Consider the following 17,779-nt stretch of genomic DNA (forward strand, 5'->3'; position numbering starts at 1 on the left):
TCTATAGATCTTAATGTGTTGTATATCTTACCTCACTAGATGGCAGCAGATTCCATCAAATTGAATGAAAACACGACACAGTCACAGGAAAACGAGCACAAACAGAGTGGACGATTGTGAGAAATGTTTTCACTATTAGGTCACAAGGTTCGTCACAGAGCCACCAAACTGGTTCTGCTGGTGTGTGTTTCCTCTAAACAATGCAGTCTGTATCAAAGCTTTAATATACAACAAGAAGCAAGGATACGTTTTCCTCCCCAACACTTCAGCAAAAGAAAACTAAACTGAACACCAGCATTGCCTACGTGTATTTTTTCCATTTTATTTATTTTTTGAGTCCCTTAAAGCAGGAGACTGGTTAAAACTTATTTGTTTAAACACACCAATAAAGCTTTCTGATCTGAATGAAGAAAAAGGACAACAGTCTGGTTTTTTTTTTTATTTAAAAATAAACAAAAGAATTCAATTTAAAAAATGTTAAAAATGTAAAATATTAAACAGATAGAAAGAAGGAGAGACACAACTGCTTCAACAACCAACAGCTTCCCTCCTTCTGAGTTCATGGGGTTTGTTGCTTGTGGGATTCCCCCAGTGTCTTACTCCTGGTTAAATCTAGTCTAATTCTATGTTAAGCCTAACCTCGAAGTTAATTATTTTAGATGGTCAAATTTAAAAAGTAGTTTTTTTGTCACATCCCTACATTTCTACCTCTATAGTAACAGAGACAACACACCCTACAGACAGACAGACAGACAGCTTATTACAATCTAATATGAAACAGAATCCCACCAGAACTGAAGTGTCGACCTGGTGAACACACAAGACACAGTGCAGGACAACAAGATTCATCATTATTACTTTCATGACCACAATGAACAACTTTAACAGTCTATGGGTGAATTTATTGTAATTTCTCCTTTGATATTACATTCCTTTATATTTTCTGCCTGTATTTTACCAACGTGAGATTGTTCATCTGCCAAAATTAAACACACACACACACACACACCCCAGTGTGGAGATCACTTCCTCATTTCTTTGCTCTACAACCTACAAACATTGGGGATGGAGCCTCCGGTAGGGCCGAGCCAGCAGTGTGTCCTTGAGTCCTACTTTAGTGTGAGCAGAACAAATTCTAATTCACTGTAGCATTTATCACATTTACACAGAGATACACAAAGAGAAATGCACCAAATCTCCATATATATATGATAAACCAACTGGATTTTATGGCTACATGCATGCAATCCTTTCCTCCACCTACATTTGGAAAACCTGCAACGGGGAGAAACTTATTTTTTTTCTTTCTTTTGGTGCTTTATATGGAACTGTAATGTAGTACAGCATTATGTGAATAAAGATCTTCAGAAACTTTTTTACCACTAAAGGTTTCATTTCTGCACATCATACACTAATGCAAGTTTTATAAAGCTCATATTCTATAATATTATATAGATAGAAACCTTTATCTACAAGTTACACACTGTTGGCCCCAAAGTTTGAGGTTTTCTTATCTGCCATTTTCACAATCTCACTGAAGAGAAACATTTTTAAATCTCTATTGCAGGGAGGTTCCTGTCCTGGTTCCTGACCTTGGGTCCTGCTGTTATCCGTGTTCCTGTAGCTTGATAAGCTTCACTACAGAGATCCTACATGTTAAACAGATGACAATATGTAGAAAATTGCCTAGCCAATGCTTTACTGACTAAAATAGCTTAACCAACAAAATAAAGTAATTTATTACAATTTTTGATTAAATGATTGCAGTCTCATAAATGAACATTTTTATAACTTTAGTTTTCATCTGTGCCAGATGGATTTAATCAAACTGCTTGAAAATAATTTGAGGGTGATGTAGAAAAGACAGAGTACAGCTACATCTCTACACAACTCCTGAAAATAAACTTTACATTTATTTACAGTGCAGAATCTGGATTATCCAAATCTGCACAAATACGCGCACACACACATCTTTTTACTTCATCTGCCCATTATCTAGTTAAATAAATCGTGAGTTCAGTGTGTGAAGTTCTTCTTGCCTCTGGTCCACTTGGCCACTTCACTGCTACACGATGGATCCGTCCCGGTTCTGGGCCGGAGTCATGACCGGAACTGCCCCCATGCGGCTGAGGTTGGGGCCAGCTACCCTGCTGGGTGGGATGACTGGGATGATGGGGGTGAGGCTTTGTGGGGGATCAGGGACATGGCTGGGTGGAGCCTCGTACTCCTCCGATGGAATCTTATTGTACTGGGACTTGGCGTACTCATGTAGGTTGGAGGGAGACATGGAGCCAAGAGACGAACGCTGACTCCCCACACTGGTGAAACTGCGGGCAGTAGAGATCCGGCTCTTTGGGGCAGGAACGTCCTCTCTGTGGAAGAGAGAAAGTAAAACATATGACCCACACACACATACACATGGATATATACCCAAAAGACATCTAAAACATGTCCAGTTGAAATGCACTCATAAAAGACTCAATCTGGACAACCGCAAGCTAGAAAATAACCCAGAATGTTCAGAGTGGGGTGCGGCAGGGTGAGAAGGGGTGGAATGGTCTCATGGCAAAATGGGGTGTGGCAGGAGACGAGAAAAACGACCGAAGGGTTACCAAACCCTAACCCTAACCCTAACCCTTAACGTTAATGTTCAAATGCTCTCTGCAATAAACTCCCATGGAGCAGCACTAATCTCTCAGCATGTCTTCATTCCTGTCTGGTTTCATGTAGTCTGTTTTGTTTTGACAGATGTGTATACTACACTCACTCACATGCTCACTTGGATCCTGTCCACCAAAAAAAAACAGGTACAACGGACTGAGCAATGAACTTCACTCATAGACTCTGTGTAATGATGTCATAATTCAGTGTTTGTGCGCAAGCCAGTTACACAAACATGCACACACACATGTCCCCAGTACAGAGCATGCAGCACTGTGGGGGAATTGGTTTAATCTCCTTTATCCTAGCCAAAGAGAAAAAACACAGCTCAGGGAGAGGAGGTGGGGGCACCCACACACACACACACACACACAAGGGCATGGACTAAACAAAGTTCTAATGTGATTAGCACAGCATTTCAAAGTATATAATATAGTGTATAACCCTAGTTTAACAGGTGTGTGTGTGTGTGTGTGTGTGTACTTGAGATGTTTGATGATTCAATGACAGGCAAAAGCCTCCCACAGGAAGCAAACATCTCACAGTCTTTAAAGAGGGAAACCTACAGAATCCTGCTCATTGCACAGTCCTAAAACTCTATTTGGTTGTTTGTGCAATAGCATTTGAGTCAGAAGCTGAATCATACAGAAATGTACCTGATTTCATAAGAAATCTCCTTCTCATACTTCTTTTTCTGACGGGCACGACAGCAGCAGAACAGGAGCAGAGCCAAGAGAAGCAGGAACAGCAACACACCGATTACTGACCCTGCAATCACACCCGCTGTGTTCGGGGCTACAGAGACCGACAGAAAGAAACAGTAAAGCCGTGTTCACACACTGATTTTATTGGTGTAAGGTGTACTATAAAGCCAGTGCCTACTACTGGTTGCCATAGTAATTATGTTTAGCAGGGGAAGCTAACAGCTGATTTAAAACAAATGGAACTTGCTGTATATTTACTCTGAGTATCACTGAGTGTAATAGAGTTTACAAATGAAGGACTTTATGTAAAAGAAACACAGCCTACACTAGCAGGCTTAACACTACCTGTATACTCACTTTATTGATCTACTAACACTAAATGTGTATGTTAAGTGATCGAATGTACTGTAATAAGCGTTTGATAGATTTCTCATGGTCCATGTTCTGAGTGTGCTTGTGTCTGAAAGTGTGTGTTTATAGTTGTTACTCACGTGCTGTGATTGTGAGCGTCAATACACACTGTTCTGTCCCCACTCTGTTCTGTGCAGTACAGCGGTAACTCCCTGACACTGCTGCTGTTGCATTACGGATCTTCACTGTCCCTGCAGCAGCATCTGAGACACAGACACACACACACACACACTTTGTTCTTCTTCTAACTCAGTTCATGATTTATCATGTAAGGTTTCATCAACTAACCCCAGAGCATTTTATACACAGTAAGACCTGGAACTCGCCTTTGTTTTCTTACCCAGAACAGCATTAGCAGGCAGCAGCTTGTTGTCCGTGGTCTTCTCCCATGAGTACTGCATAGGACTCGTCCCATCAGTGGATTTACACCTAAGAACCACCTCATTTCCAATATAAGGAGAACCCTCGATAGAACACCTCGGCTTAGAGGGACGCACTAAGACACAGACAGACAGACAGTTATAAAAGTGTTATAAATTTTTATTCTATTTGTGAAATCAAGCAAACACAGAGTGTGTTCATGGTTTGCAACACACTGCTGGTGTGTTCATGGGTAGTGAGGAGGGAGGGAGGGAGGGCATCACTCTCTCCACTGATCCCTCGATAAATCCACCTCCACACTACCCCAGGGCACCTCCACCTCCCACTAACACAAACCATCAAGCTGATGATTAGAGCTGCCATCAATCAACTTAATGAAACCCAGAACATCCAGACAAACAGAGAGAGAGAGAGAGAGAGAGAGAGAGAGAGAGAGAGAGAGAGAGAAGGACACAGGAGTGTCGGGGGAAGGGCTCACTCAGGAACACACACACACACACACACACACACAGTCCATGAGATCTGAAATAAAAACCAAACTTCAAACTAAACATCAAATCTGGAACACAGAAGTAAGGGACAGGGTTAGACTAAAACAGACAGACAAACACACACACATATATAATGAGAGAAAGAGACAGATTATACAATATCTGTGAGACTCAGGACATTGGTTTGTGGTTTCTCTGTAGGGGGTGTGGCCTAGTGTTTAAGGTGTTGGGCTAACAATCGGAAAGTTGTGAGTTCGATCCCAGGTCCACCAAGCTGCCACCCTAACCCTGAATTGCCCTCAATTGCTCAGTTGTATGAAAAATAAATAAATAAATGAGATCCTGTAAGTCGCTCTGGATAAGAACGTCTGCCAAATGCTGGAAATGTAAATGTAAGAGAAAGTGGGAAGTCGAGAGGCTGATAATGGAACAAAGCTACAGCTGAGATCATGTAAGTGTTTTAAGAAATGTAAGAAAATTAATTATCCGTGTCCATGTGCTGTATCTTTATAGATTATAACTGGTAATAACCAATTTCAGCCATAACGTTAGGTATTCTTTTAACACTCACACACCTAAAGCGTTCTCTGAAGGAGAAGAGCGAGTATGTGTGTGTGTGTGTACACACTTACCCATGACAGTGAGCAGGACCTTCTTGCTGCCGAGGCCTGGTACTTTCTTGACTTTACACTGGTACGTGCCAGTGTCTGAGGCAATCAGGCTCATTAGTGTGATGGAGGCGTCACCATTCTTTGGGTCGGCGGAGTTAAAGTGCACTCTGTCCTTTAGTGGGGGGTAATAATTTTCATACGCCCTGTCCCCAGAGTACAGAATTATCTGCGTGCACACACAGACCAGTAAATATTCTCATGTACATTGCATCAGCAATAAAATAATTATATATATTACTTTATAAAACCAATACTATGCCTTATTAAATATATAAATATATTATTTGGCTTTCTGTTTTAATTATTTTACACACACAGCAGTGCTTTTACTACAAACAATAATAATAATAATAATCTAAAAACATTGTAAAATAATTACAATATAATCTACAATAAATACAATATAAATAATCACTTTTTCCATTAAGTGGAAATTTAACATTTTTTTAAACATTTTTATTTAAAACTGTCCAAGAACTAATGCAGTAAACAAAGTGTTATTTTAAACAGCTCTCTGATCTAAAGAGGACGACAAGAAGGCACCAGTGCAGTGCGTGTGGAAAGCTGAAGTGTTCCACACTTGTGAATCATTTGTGTGTGATTCAAAGCCCTGAGTGTTCTGACCAACCTCAGCTCTATAAGTCACACAAAAACATATAGTATTTATTTATGACAGCTGTGGTAACAGCCCCAAGATAGGGCAGGGCTCTGTGTATGTGGTAGGTAAATATCATGCCTTACATATACAAAAACATCATATGATTCTCCATCATATGAACTCCACCCTGAATCCCATCCATGTTTAGGAATGTCTCTCCTTTCAGGCAACCAGGACTTGTGTGTGTCAGTGTGTCTGTGTCTCTGTGTGAGAGAGTATGAGTGTACGTGTGTGAGAGAGTCAGTGTGTGTGTGTGTGAGAGAGTGTCGTGAGAGTGTATGTGTGTGTGAGAGTGTGTGAGAGAGTCAGTGTGTATGAAAGTGTGTGTATGTGAGAGAGAGTGTCGTGAGAGAGTGTGAGTGTGTGTGTGAGAGAGTCAGTGTGTATGAAAGTGTGTGTGTGTGTGTGTGAGAGAGAGTGTCGTGAGAGAGTATGAGTGTACGTGTGTGTCAGTGAGTCAGTGTGTATGAAAGTGTGTACGTGTGTGTCAGTGAGTCAGTGTGTATGAAAGTGTGTACGTGTGTGTCAGTGTCCTGCACTGCATTTGAAATGCAAAGCAGAATGTGGTCATGTGACCCAACACTAGTTGAGCAGCATTAACACTGAAAGCTAAAATACTGTGAAACAACAATATCAATAATAAGTAACGTTAGCAACAAGCTGGTGAAAAGCCATTAGTGCTATAAACATTTAAAGGTAGGGAAGGGAAACTGCTGATTAAAGAAAGGAAGCCACAGCACAATGTAATCTACATTACAGCACAGAGGATCAAACAGTCTGCATCACAGGTTACGGCATGAACCCTGACCTTCTGATCAACAACCCAGTGCCTTAACACTGGTGTTGCTGCCACTGCTTTGATGTCACTTTGTAAACGGAATAATCTTGGAGTTCAGAAGTCTTCCACAAATTGATCAACTGAACGTTCATGTTGGAGCACATTTCCTGTGGCTTTTACAAGTGCCAACTTCACCTCAAATGCAGCATAATTCTGATTTAAACTAGAAGTAAACTAACCCAAGTTCCATCCTCTAACTAGGAAAACCCAGTGGGAATTCCTGCCTGCACAGGACCATCTCTCACCCAGAGCTCCATAAATAAGTCTTAATAAATTATTACTTCTTTATTATGCCACCCCTTTTGTAATGGACAGCATGTAGGTGATTAAACACACACACACACACACACACACACACACACACAGCTTCCTCTCTCACCACTTTCTCTTCTAACTGATTGTCAGATGGCTGGAGGCTCCACTCGATGTCCAGAGGTCCACTGTCCTCCGGTGAGAGAGTGAAGGCACAATCCAGAGACACGGTGTCACCACTTGCTTTCTCCAGAGATGCTGGGCCCGAGGACGATATCTGCAGCCCACACACTGATCCTGTGCACAAACACACACACAGACAGTATAGTAAGCTACATCAGTAAGTATGGTTTTAGGGTAAATGCTACACATTGCAGATATTTAATAGGGAACCGCATACCTAACGCCCTACTCTGTACTTTCATTGGAGTACGAATCTTACTGCCCAACCCTACTGCAATGCATTGTGGGATTTCAAGAGCGCTTTCTGTGTGTTTTACTCTCTACAAGGAGATAAGACTGAAATGTCGGCACCAAAATAGTACAGTATGAGTGAACAGGGTGTGCCAATATACACAAAAACACAAGACAACAGCTTGCTGGTAAACCCTAACACACACACACCCTTAATAATAAAGTGTTTTAACTCAGAAGTACAAGTAATGATAAACAAAATGGAAGAAGATAAAGAGATCATTTTAACAAGCATTCGAGCTCCACAATTAATCAGGACACAATATAATACAGTATATAAAACACAAAGTAGACACTTTCCTATCCTAAACACTGAACCATAAAACACTGAGTTACACATTTAAGTTGTGTTTAGAGGTTTATTTCCAAGTTATTAATACCTATTTATTCAAGTTTAATAATGTTAAAAAACTAAAGTAAGAAAAGAATCTTTACCTTCTACTGACAAAATGTAACATCTCTAAAACTGTTATCATCTGACCAACAGCCAGTGTGTGGAACAGCAGGGATTCTGAACCCTGATCCACAAATATAAAGTCAATCAGTAGGTAAATGTTTCTTGGTGTCACACAGTGATTACTTTGGTGTTTAGTTACAGTGAGGAAAATAAGTATTTGAACATCCTGCTATTTTGCAAGTTCTCCCACTTAGAAATCATGGAGGGGTCTGAAATCGTCATCATAGGTACATGTCCACTGTGGGAGACAAAATCTAAAAAAAAAAAAAAAATCCAGAAATCACAATGTATGATTTTTTAACTATTTATTTGTATGATACAGCTGCAAATAAGTATTTGAACACCTGAGAAAATCAATGTTAATATTTGGTACAGTAGCCTTTGTTTGCAATTACAGAGGTCAAAAGTTTCCTGTAGTTTTTCACACACTGCAGGAGGGATTTTGGCCCACTCCTCCACACAGATCTTCTCTAGATCAGTCAGATTTCTACCCTGTCGCTGAGAAACATGGAGTTTGAGCTCCCTCCAAAGATTCTCTATTGGGTTTAGGTCTGGAGACTGGCTAGGCCACGCCAGAACCTTGATATGCTTCTTACAGAGCCACTCAACCTCCTCCAAACACGGTTAGTGGAATTATGACCAAAAAGTTCTATTTTGGTCTCATCTGACCACATGACTTTCTCCCATGACTCCTCTGGATCATCCGAATGGACATTGGCAAACCTAAGACGGGCCTGGACATGTGCTGGCTTAAGCAGGGGAACCTTCCGTGCCATGCATGATTTCAAACCATGACGTCTTAGTGTATTACCAACAGTAACCTTGGAAACGGTGGTCCCAGCTCTTTTCAGGTCATTGACCAGCTCCTCCCATGTAGTTCTGGCCTGATTTCTCACCTTTCTTAGGATCATTGAGACCCCACAAGGTGAGATCTTGCATGGAGCCCCAGTCTGAGGGAGATTGACAGTCATGTTTAGCTTCTTCCATTTTCTAATGATTGCTCCAACAGTGGACCTTTTTTCACCAAGCTGCTTGGCCATTTCCCCGTAGCCCTTTCCAGCCTTGTGGAGGTGTACAATTTTGTCTCTAGTGTCTTTGGACAGCTCTTTGGTCTTGGCCATGTGAGTAGTTGGATTCTTACTGATTATATGGGGTGGACAGGTGTCTTTATGCAGCTAACGACCTCAAACAGGTGCATCTAATTTAGGATAATAAATGGAGTGGAGGTGGACATTTTAAAGGCAGACTAACAGGTCTTTGAGGGTCAGAATTCTAGCTGATAGACAGGTGTTCAAATACTTATTTGCAGCTGTATCATACAAATAAATAGTTAAAAAATCATATATTGTGATTTCTGGATTTTTTTTTTAGATTATGTCTCTCACAGTGGACATGTACCTACGATGACAATTTCTGACCCCTCCATGATTTCCAAGTGGGAGAACTTGCAAAATAGCAGGGTGTTCAAATACTTATTTTCCTCACTGTACTTTACAGGTATGTATAACGCTGACATCAGATCACATTACAACAGTCCTGTTTATAATTACATACAAATTTAAAGGATCAAATTTGGGGTCACAGAAAATCCCTAATATCCATTTGGGAAAAAAAATTGAGATAGGCAGCACTAATTGTACATGACTATGAGAGACAAGCATGTGTTTGGAGAAGCTGTAGATCAGACTTCTGTTGCCTTTTTCTGTCCTGATGGATGTTAACTTCAGTAAGTTTAAAGCAGTTTGAAGCAGTAAAACATCTCCTGAGCTCAGATTTCAGTACACAACACAAAACGCTGGTGTTCTACAGAATATCAAGAACTCTCCTGTACAACTATAAGAGTTGTAACTCAGATCAACAAACAATACACATTTAACACATACACACTAATTTTGTAGACAGAAAGTGTGTATTTGTTTGTTGCTTCTCCCACATTTTTTGAGACTGTTTTAACGCCTGCTCCTACACATGACGTACCAACAGAGGATCACATCTCCTAACAGCAAATGGGAGGACAAGGAGATAAAGACTGGTGAAAGAAGTTTGGTATGAGGGAAGTAAAGCAGTGCTGAGTCAGACACATTCACACCTCCCCCAACACTGACCCCCCAACCCACCCCCCAAATATCTCCCCTGACCTTTGGCCTAGAGAGCCAGCATGGAAATCTCTTCATTATCCTCCACAATCACCCCCTTCTGTGTGTGTGTGTGTGTGTGTGTGTGTGTGTCTGCCTGGACACTGATTCACCTCCCTCATACAGAGACTCACACACCCCCACTTACACTCTATGACCTACTTCTGTAGAATTCAGTGCAGAAATGTACTCTGTGTGTGTGTGTGTGTGTGTGTGTGTGTGAGATGGTTAATATTTCTCATGGCAATAATGCATCCTTTGACTTGACCTGAGTAACAGTTTTGGTTAACCTCTCTTCTTGCCCCTTTCCCCCCGAGGCAGTTTGAGTGCAGGTTCGGAGCCTAATTTAGAACCAGTTCTTTCTTTTCCGACAGCCAAAGCACCGGCTCTGAACCAGGAAAAGTGGTTCTTAAGTAGCACCAAAACGTTGCTGGTCTAGACTTAAGAACCGCTTGTGTCAGGGGCTGTGGGTGGGGCTACTGCTAGCGCCTGGGGGCGGGGCTACTGTTAGCGCCTAGGGGCGGGGCTACTGTTAGCGCCTGGGGGCGGGGCTACTGTTAGCGCCTATGATAATATACCTTAAATACACTAATGTTTAATACACTTTTACTTTACCGCGATATGATACATTATCAGCACACATGCTAGTAAGTAGCTACATGCTAAGGCTAACTTTTTTCTGTGTTAATGATAAAATAACGTTATGTACTTTCTCCATTACAACCTCCGTTTATACAGATTACATGGAGCTGCACGTACACGTTGGATTCGCTCCGTTTGGGTGTTAATGTAGGTTCACAAAGCCATGAGCATTAACAGTAAAGTAACATCCGCTATTGTTGTTGTTGTGTTTGTTTGTCGCTGCTGCACTAACGTTGCTGGGACACGTGACACGTATACAGTGACGTCACACTCGGCTCTGTGATGCTCTCAAACTGATGGAAAGACAAACCGGTTCTTAGAAAGTTCACCAGTGGAACCAACTTTAAACCAGCACCAGCACTAGTTCTGAACCAGCACCCGGTTCTTTTTGGTGGAAAAGGGGTAAAGTCTTGCTCACTCACTCACACTCACAGACTGACACTCACACTCTCCAAACACAACAGACACTTTGATCATATTCTCATTCACATCCCTGTATGTACACCTCATTTACATATATTTAAATAATTTTGCATTCTACAATTTAGCATCTGAGCAATGACTGGAGCTGTGTGTGTGTGTGTGTGTGTGTGTGTGTGTAGTTACAGAAAAAACAAAGAGTAGGGTGTGTCAGAACACGACATGTCCTGGATTTTTCTTTAGTGTGTCCTTGCTAGCAGGAACGCTGTGAAAAACATGTGCCTATGCACTGCACTGCACGCGCACACACACGCACATGCACACACACACACACCTGGTGATTCAGAGTCTAACAGACAACTGTCACAAAATATAACATCACACAACAAGCAGGTGGAAAAACTAAAGAAAATGAGATACAGAGGGATGGAAGAGAGATACAGGGGTAAATAGGTGAACTACTGCTTTTTTGTTTTATAAGAGGTGAAAGGGGAGGAGCTATGGGAGGAGTTTACAGTATCTATATACACTCAGTAGCTTTAGGGTGTGGAGGGAGTGAGGCATGAATTATAAATTATCCCACAAAACTGGTGTGGAACAAAGAAAGGAAAGTATATAATCAGACAGACTATGGACATTCATAACACTTAGAATATACAATGTGGATTCAGATATGAGTTTGGGCTGACGATGTCACACACACACACACACACACACACACACACACACACACACACACACACACACACACACACACACACAAAGCCACTCCACCTTGGTCACATTTCCAGAACCTGCATGGTCTCCTAGCAACTGTCTCCATGCAGGGGATCAGGTAACGACAACACAGCTGACACACACACAGTAGTCCACATCCAGATTTAATCCCTCACCCACAGCAGTTCACTGATAATAATTAAAATGCTGTGGTTAGTGGGGTGATTGTTTAAGGGGAGAAAGGACAGTTAAGCCTCACTGGTGTGAATGAACTTTGCAAAACAAATCTAAAGCTTTTTAGATACATCTTAACCTTGTGGATGAGTGTTGACAGCTTGGACAGTTGCTCTGCTGTAATCTGATCAAACAGAACCCTAGATGTAAATTCTACACAGATGGTCTTCATTTTGGTGTGTAAGATGTAGCTTGTTCTTCTGGTGAAATAACTAAGATTTAACAGAGAATAAACAAGCTGGACTTGTCTGTGAACAACAGGGTCGGGATGAGAGACGGACTCCACTCAGCCGTATCCACTGCACATGCTCTGTCAAAATGACCACTTTCACTTTAGGCTTCAGAGCCATACAATAGAAGTCAATGTCATCATGTTATCACAGTCACTGGTCCTTCACCTCCACTCTTTCCCTCCTTCTCTCCCTCCCTTTTGGTTTCCCAAATAAAAGCAAGTCATTAAATCCGGCTGTACGAGTTTTTCTAGTTAATACACACTACAAACAACCCACCTGATGTGAGGTTTAAGCTATTTCCTCAATTAGAGAAGTGCTATGGGACAAAAACGCCTTGTTCCTTTAGAGTTAACTGTTTTCCCGACACACCAGATTAATGTGTGTGCACTTAGAAGCATGGAAAGACTAACCAATAGAAAATGAGAGGAAGCTGCACTCTCTTCTTCCTCTAAAAGATGAGATCAAGTTGTTAGTCTTTCATTTTGTTTTGTTCAGGTTAATCTTAATACTGTGTGTGTGTGTGTGTGTGTGTGTGTGTGTGTGTGTGTCAGAATGTAGGGAAAGAAACAATTTAGAGAAATATTCAGATTTGCTCCACTATCATTAACATAAACTGACAAAATATATATTTATTTAATAAACATTTAGAAGTTTTAATTATTTAATTCCAAGTTGGTTTTAGAATTGTATTATTTTCATTATTAAAGCTGCACACACACACACACACACACAGACACACACAGATAAGATCAGAGAACAAACAGTGTGTGACGTGTAGAGAGAGAACATAAGTTACAGTGTTTGCGAGAGCTGTGAGATACCGATTCTCTCACTCATTCACACACACACACACACACACACACACACACACACACACAAAGAGAGACAGGGAATAAGTTGTAAATGTGTGCTATAGGAATGAAGAGTGAGCACATTCCTGTGTGTGTGCGTGTGTGTGTGAGACTACACTGGTTTCACAGGGAGGAGTTTCAGTGTAAACATTCATCTCTCTCTGTTTCAGGGTTTCTTTCTGTCTGCTTATTACCTTAATGTGAACTAATGACATTTTCTGTACAAACTGATAGTGTAGATGTGTGTGTGTGTGTGTGTGTGTGTGTAGTTGGACAAAGTGAGAAAATGTGTAATTAAACATCACACATTTAATACATATAGTCACATCTATTAAACTCCCTCTCTCTCACACACACACACACACACACACACACATTAAAGTTACTGGTATAAAGTTCCCTTTGGTCTGTCAAATATTAACTAACACAAACAACGAGAGAGCGAGCGCGCGCGCACACACACACACACACACACACACACAATACGTACGTACATATTTTCAAGGCTCTTTCCCTATACGTCTTAAATAAATAACACCACTGTGTGTGTGTGTGTGTGTGTGTGTGTGTGTGTGTGTGTGTGTGTGTGTGTTTAATGGACAAAAACGTTAACAACGTTAGATTTTACAAATAGAAATTTAACAAAACAGTATTTTTAGACCGAATATATTAAAAATAAATTCTCTCACTCACTCACACACCCACACACACACACACACACACACACACACACACACACACACACACACACACACACACACACACACAGTAAAATTAATAAACTTTGTGTGAGATTAGCATGAAGCTAAAGACGTTTAAAGACGCTGACCTTTGAGAAAAATAGCACACAGGTAAACTATGGAGGAAATCCTCAGGTCCATTTTCGGAGTTTATTCCGGAATTTGATCCCAGAATGTGAATAAAAAAAAAAGACAAATAAAAAAACAGAGAACTTTTCGTCTTCGTGTCCTCGGCGTTTCCCTCAGCATCAGAGTCAGTGCGCGCGCGCTTCGGCTCGGCAGGTGGATTGAGGCTGGATTTTGGAATGCTATGACGTCACATCCGAAAGGGCGTTCAGTAAGCAAGTGTCTTCCGCCCCCTGCAGGAGAAAAAGCGCAGAGCAGCTGACATTAGATTAAATTCAATACCCCCCCCCCACACACACACACACACACACACACACACACAAGTCGTGGGGGAAGTCGTGGGGGAAGTCGTGGCCTAGGGTTAGAGAGTCTGACTCCTAACCCTAAGGTTGTGGGTTCGAGTCTCGGGCCGGCCACGACTGAGGTACCCCCCCAACTGCTCCCCGGGCGCCGCAGCATAAATGGCTGCCCACTGCTCCGGGTGTGTGTTCACTGCTGTGTGTGTGTTCACTGCTGTGTGTGTGTTCACTGCTGTGTGTGTGTTCACTGCTCCGGGTGTGTTCACTTCTCCGGGTGTGTGCTCACTGCTGTGTGTGTGTTCACTGCTGTGTGTGTGTTCACTGCTGTGTGTGTGTTCACTTCTCCGGGTGTGTGCTCACTGCTGTGTGTGTGTTCACTGCTGTGTGTGTGTTCACTTCTCCGGGTGTGTGCTCACTGCTGTGTGTGTGTTCACTGCTGTGTGTGTGTTCACTTCTCCGGGTGTGTGCTCACTGCTGTGTGTGTGCTCACTGCTGTGTGTGTGCTCACTGCTGTGTGTGTGTTCACTGCTGTGTGTGTGTTCACTTCTCCGGGTGTGTGTTCACTGCTGTGTGTGTGTTCACTGCTGTGTGTGTGTTCACTGCTGTGTGTGTGTTCACTTCTCCGGGTGTGTGCTCACTGCTGTGTGTGTGCTCACTGCTGTGTGTGTGCTCACTGCTGTGTGTGTGTTCACTGCTGTGTGTGTGTTCACTTCTCCGGGTGTGTGTTCACTGCTGTGTGTGTGTTCACTGCTGTGTGTGTGTTCACTGCTGTGTGTGTGTTCACTTCTCCGGGTGTGTGCTCACTGCTGTGTGTGTGTTCTTTGGATGGGTTAAACGCAGAGAACAAATTCTGAGTATGGATCACCGTACTTAGCCATATGTCACGTCACTTTCACTGCCCCCCCCCCCCCCGCCCCAACACACAATAAATTTATGTATTTGTATATTTATTTTTATTCTTCTTATTATTATATTGCTTTGAGACAATGTGAATTGTTAAAGCGCTACACAAAATTTAATTAAATTAAATTGAGCAGTGAGATGATCAGTCCAGCAGGAGGCAGCACGTGCACAAACTGCATTAGTGTTTGTTTCACCAGTTGTTCCTTTGTTCTTTTAGACTTTTTATATTGTTTATGCCGAGTTCAAGACGTCAGATAAATATTCCCTCTTTTCTCAGCTTCAGAATGGTTTGCTTTTATCCCTTCACATGTGAAACTAAAAGACATTCAGAGCTATTAACTGCTAAAACAATCTAACATTATTCACCTGTTCCACTGCTTTTATTTTTTATTACAGATGACATAATAAAAATGGGTGGGTTCAAACAAATGTTGTTTAACTTGTCTAGCTGGAAATATCAAAAATACAATTTAAATACAGATCCATTGTGTCATCTATTGATCTCAAACACAAATGTCTTCAGTGTTTAGAAAAAAAAATAAAAAAAATTAGTCTTGTTTTTATTAAATGTTGACATGTGAACAAGGTTAATAAACATTAAGATTACTTTACATTCAGAAAACAGATTGAGCTGTTCCAGATATTTTCTTTATACACGTAGAGACACACAGACAGAAACACACAAACACACACACAAAGAATTATCCTGTGTAAATTATATATATATATATATATAAACACATATCAGCAGGGCTCTCAAGTTTTGATGGCAGGTAAGAGTGACTTCAAACCCCTGACACCAACACCCCCCCCCAAAAAAAAAAATAAATAAATAAAATAATTAAAAAAAAACTGTTTCACTGAATCACTGACCACATTTTAACCAAATACAAAGTATTTGTTCAATTTCCATTTATTAATTTGTGTGTGTGTGTGTGTGTGAGGGAGAGAGAGAGAGATTATGACTGGTGGTGTTTATTGTAAGTGTTTGTTACCTTTTTAGACCCCTTTATCATGTGTAATGTTGCTCCCATATAAAACAGTTCAGCACAAGCCCAGACATTTTTAGGGACATGATTGAGGACAATGTCCCGTCCAGAGACAAACTGTTTAGTGTTGAGGTTTTGTTCAAACTGACCATCAAAAATACCCTCACTAATGAATGTGTGTTTATTTCATTAGTTGTTGTGTTAAATCTCACCCAGATACAACAGTGCTGTTTTCTGATTGGCTGTTGTGTAGCCTCTTGTTTTGATTGGTTGATAAGTGTCAGGCTCGACTAAGAGCTCCAGAGGAGACGCGCTTGGTTCCTGCCCGTTTCCATAGAGACAGCGGTGCGGACTGATACGTTTTAGGCGCTGCGGCTTATTAAATATATGATAAATAGTCCGGTTTTCTGCGTGAGAAAAGACCGACATGAGGGACGGTCACGTCAATGTGTGACACTTGACAGCCCTGTATTAGTAATGTGAATAATCAAATACAAAATAACATTGAGCAGAGGGAGTGTGTGTGTGTGTGTGTGTGTGAGTTAGAGAGAGAGAGATGGAGAGAGAGATGGAGTGTGTTTGTGGATTTTTGGCAAAACAGAGACAGAAGGAAAATGCAAAATATTTAATAATAAACTGTATTGATCTGTAACTGCAGGTGTTAATTTGCAGACAGCAGTGAGACAGATTAATAATATTAACACTAATAATAATTAATCAGTGTACAGGATGAAGGGAAACAAACACATGACCTCTAACTGAGGGTTAGGGTGGAGTGCACAGGGTTTAGTGTTTAGGGCTTAGTGTTCTATGTTTTAGTGATTAGTGCTTTAGGGATTAGTGGTTAGGGTTTAGAGGTTTAGTCAGGTCAAGTTTGTGAGCTCTATTGAGCGCGTTTGGATGGTGGCACCAGGTGAGCAGGCAGCTCCGCAGGTAACTCATGACCTTCAAGCTTCACCTTGATCAGGTGATTAGCTAAGGCAAACTCCTCGTCGTCTAGGAAACCATCGCGGTCAACATCAGCAAGTTTCCAGATTTTACCGAGCACAGTGTTAGGCAGTTTAGACTTGACCATCTCGCGCTTGGCCAAGGCGCCAGACACTTTGCCATTGATGGGTGACAGTGTGTAGAAGATCTCATCGTAGGTGTGCTTGTCTTTCTGCACCACCCACTCCAGCTCGTCAATTCCCTCAGACACACCCTCTCCGTATCCACCACCAAAAGGCCCCACTGACACACCCTCAAAGGCTCCACCTTGCACTGCAGCAGTGGGCGTGACCAACTCCTCCTGTCGCACCAACGTCATGAGCTTTGCAATGTCGTTCTCCAGCAGGTCATCCACACACTCCAGTAGCTTTGGCTTCAGAGCCTGGAACTTAGTAAAGTCCTGAGACACCAGCAGCTCCTACAAAAGCACACACACATACGCATGCGCACACACACACATACGCAAGCACACACAAAGATTGGTATACGTAGGGGAAAAGTATAG

General features: G+C 41.7%; 2 protein-coding genes across 3 annotated transcripts in view; both read right to left on the minus strand.

Moving 5' to 3' along the window:
* Positions 1 to 424: 424 nt before the first annotated feature.
* cxadr (CXADR Ig-like cell adhesion molecule) lies at positions 425 to 14,238 on the minus strand. 2 transcript variants are annotated; one of them, XM_060895734.1, is made up of 8 exons: positions 14,060 to 14,238; positions 7,195 to 7,364; positions 5,281 to 5,485; positions 4,117 to 4,272; positions 3,857 to 3,979; positions 3,318 to 3,456; positions 2,040 to 2,372; positions 425 to 1,649 (listed from the first exon to the last, which is right to left on the minus strand). In XM_060895734.1, the coding sequence occupies exons 1-7, from the start codon at positions 14,109 to 14,111 to the stop codon at positions 2,066 to 2,068; spliced, it is 1,152 nt and encodes a 383-aa protein (XP_060751717.1). In that variant the 5' UTR covers positions 14,112 to 14,238; the 3' UTR covers positions 425 to 1,649; positions 2,040 to 2,065. The 2 variants fall into 2 exon arrangements, with proteins under 2 accessions (XP_060751717.1, XP_060751716.1); XM_060895733.1 differs by having other exon boundaries at positions 425 to 2,372; positions 14,060 to 14,237.
* A 2,659-nt stretch (positions 14,239 to 16,897) lies between these two features.
* ehd1b (EH-domain containing 1b) overlaps positions 16,898 to 17,779 on the minus strand; it is a 7,633-nt gene continuing 6,751 nt past the window's right edge. The window contains exon 5 of the mRNA XM_060895691.1: positions 16,898 to 17,692. Within this exon, the coding sequence (XP_060751674.1) occupies positions 17,171 to 17,692 (522 nt within the window). The 3' untranslated portion in view covers positions 16,898 to 17,170. The remainder of the gene's footprint in view (positions 17,693 to 17,779) is intronic.

This window comes from Tachysurus vachellii, chromosome 20, assembly GCF_030014155.1.
Source record: "Tachysurus vachellii isolate PV-2020 chromosome 20, HZAU_Pvac_v1, whole genome shotgun sequence".
NCBI lineage: Eukaryota > Metazoa > Chordata > Actinopteri > Siluriformes > Bagridae > Tachysurus > Tachysurus vachellii.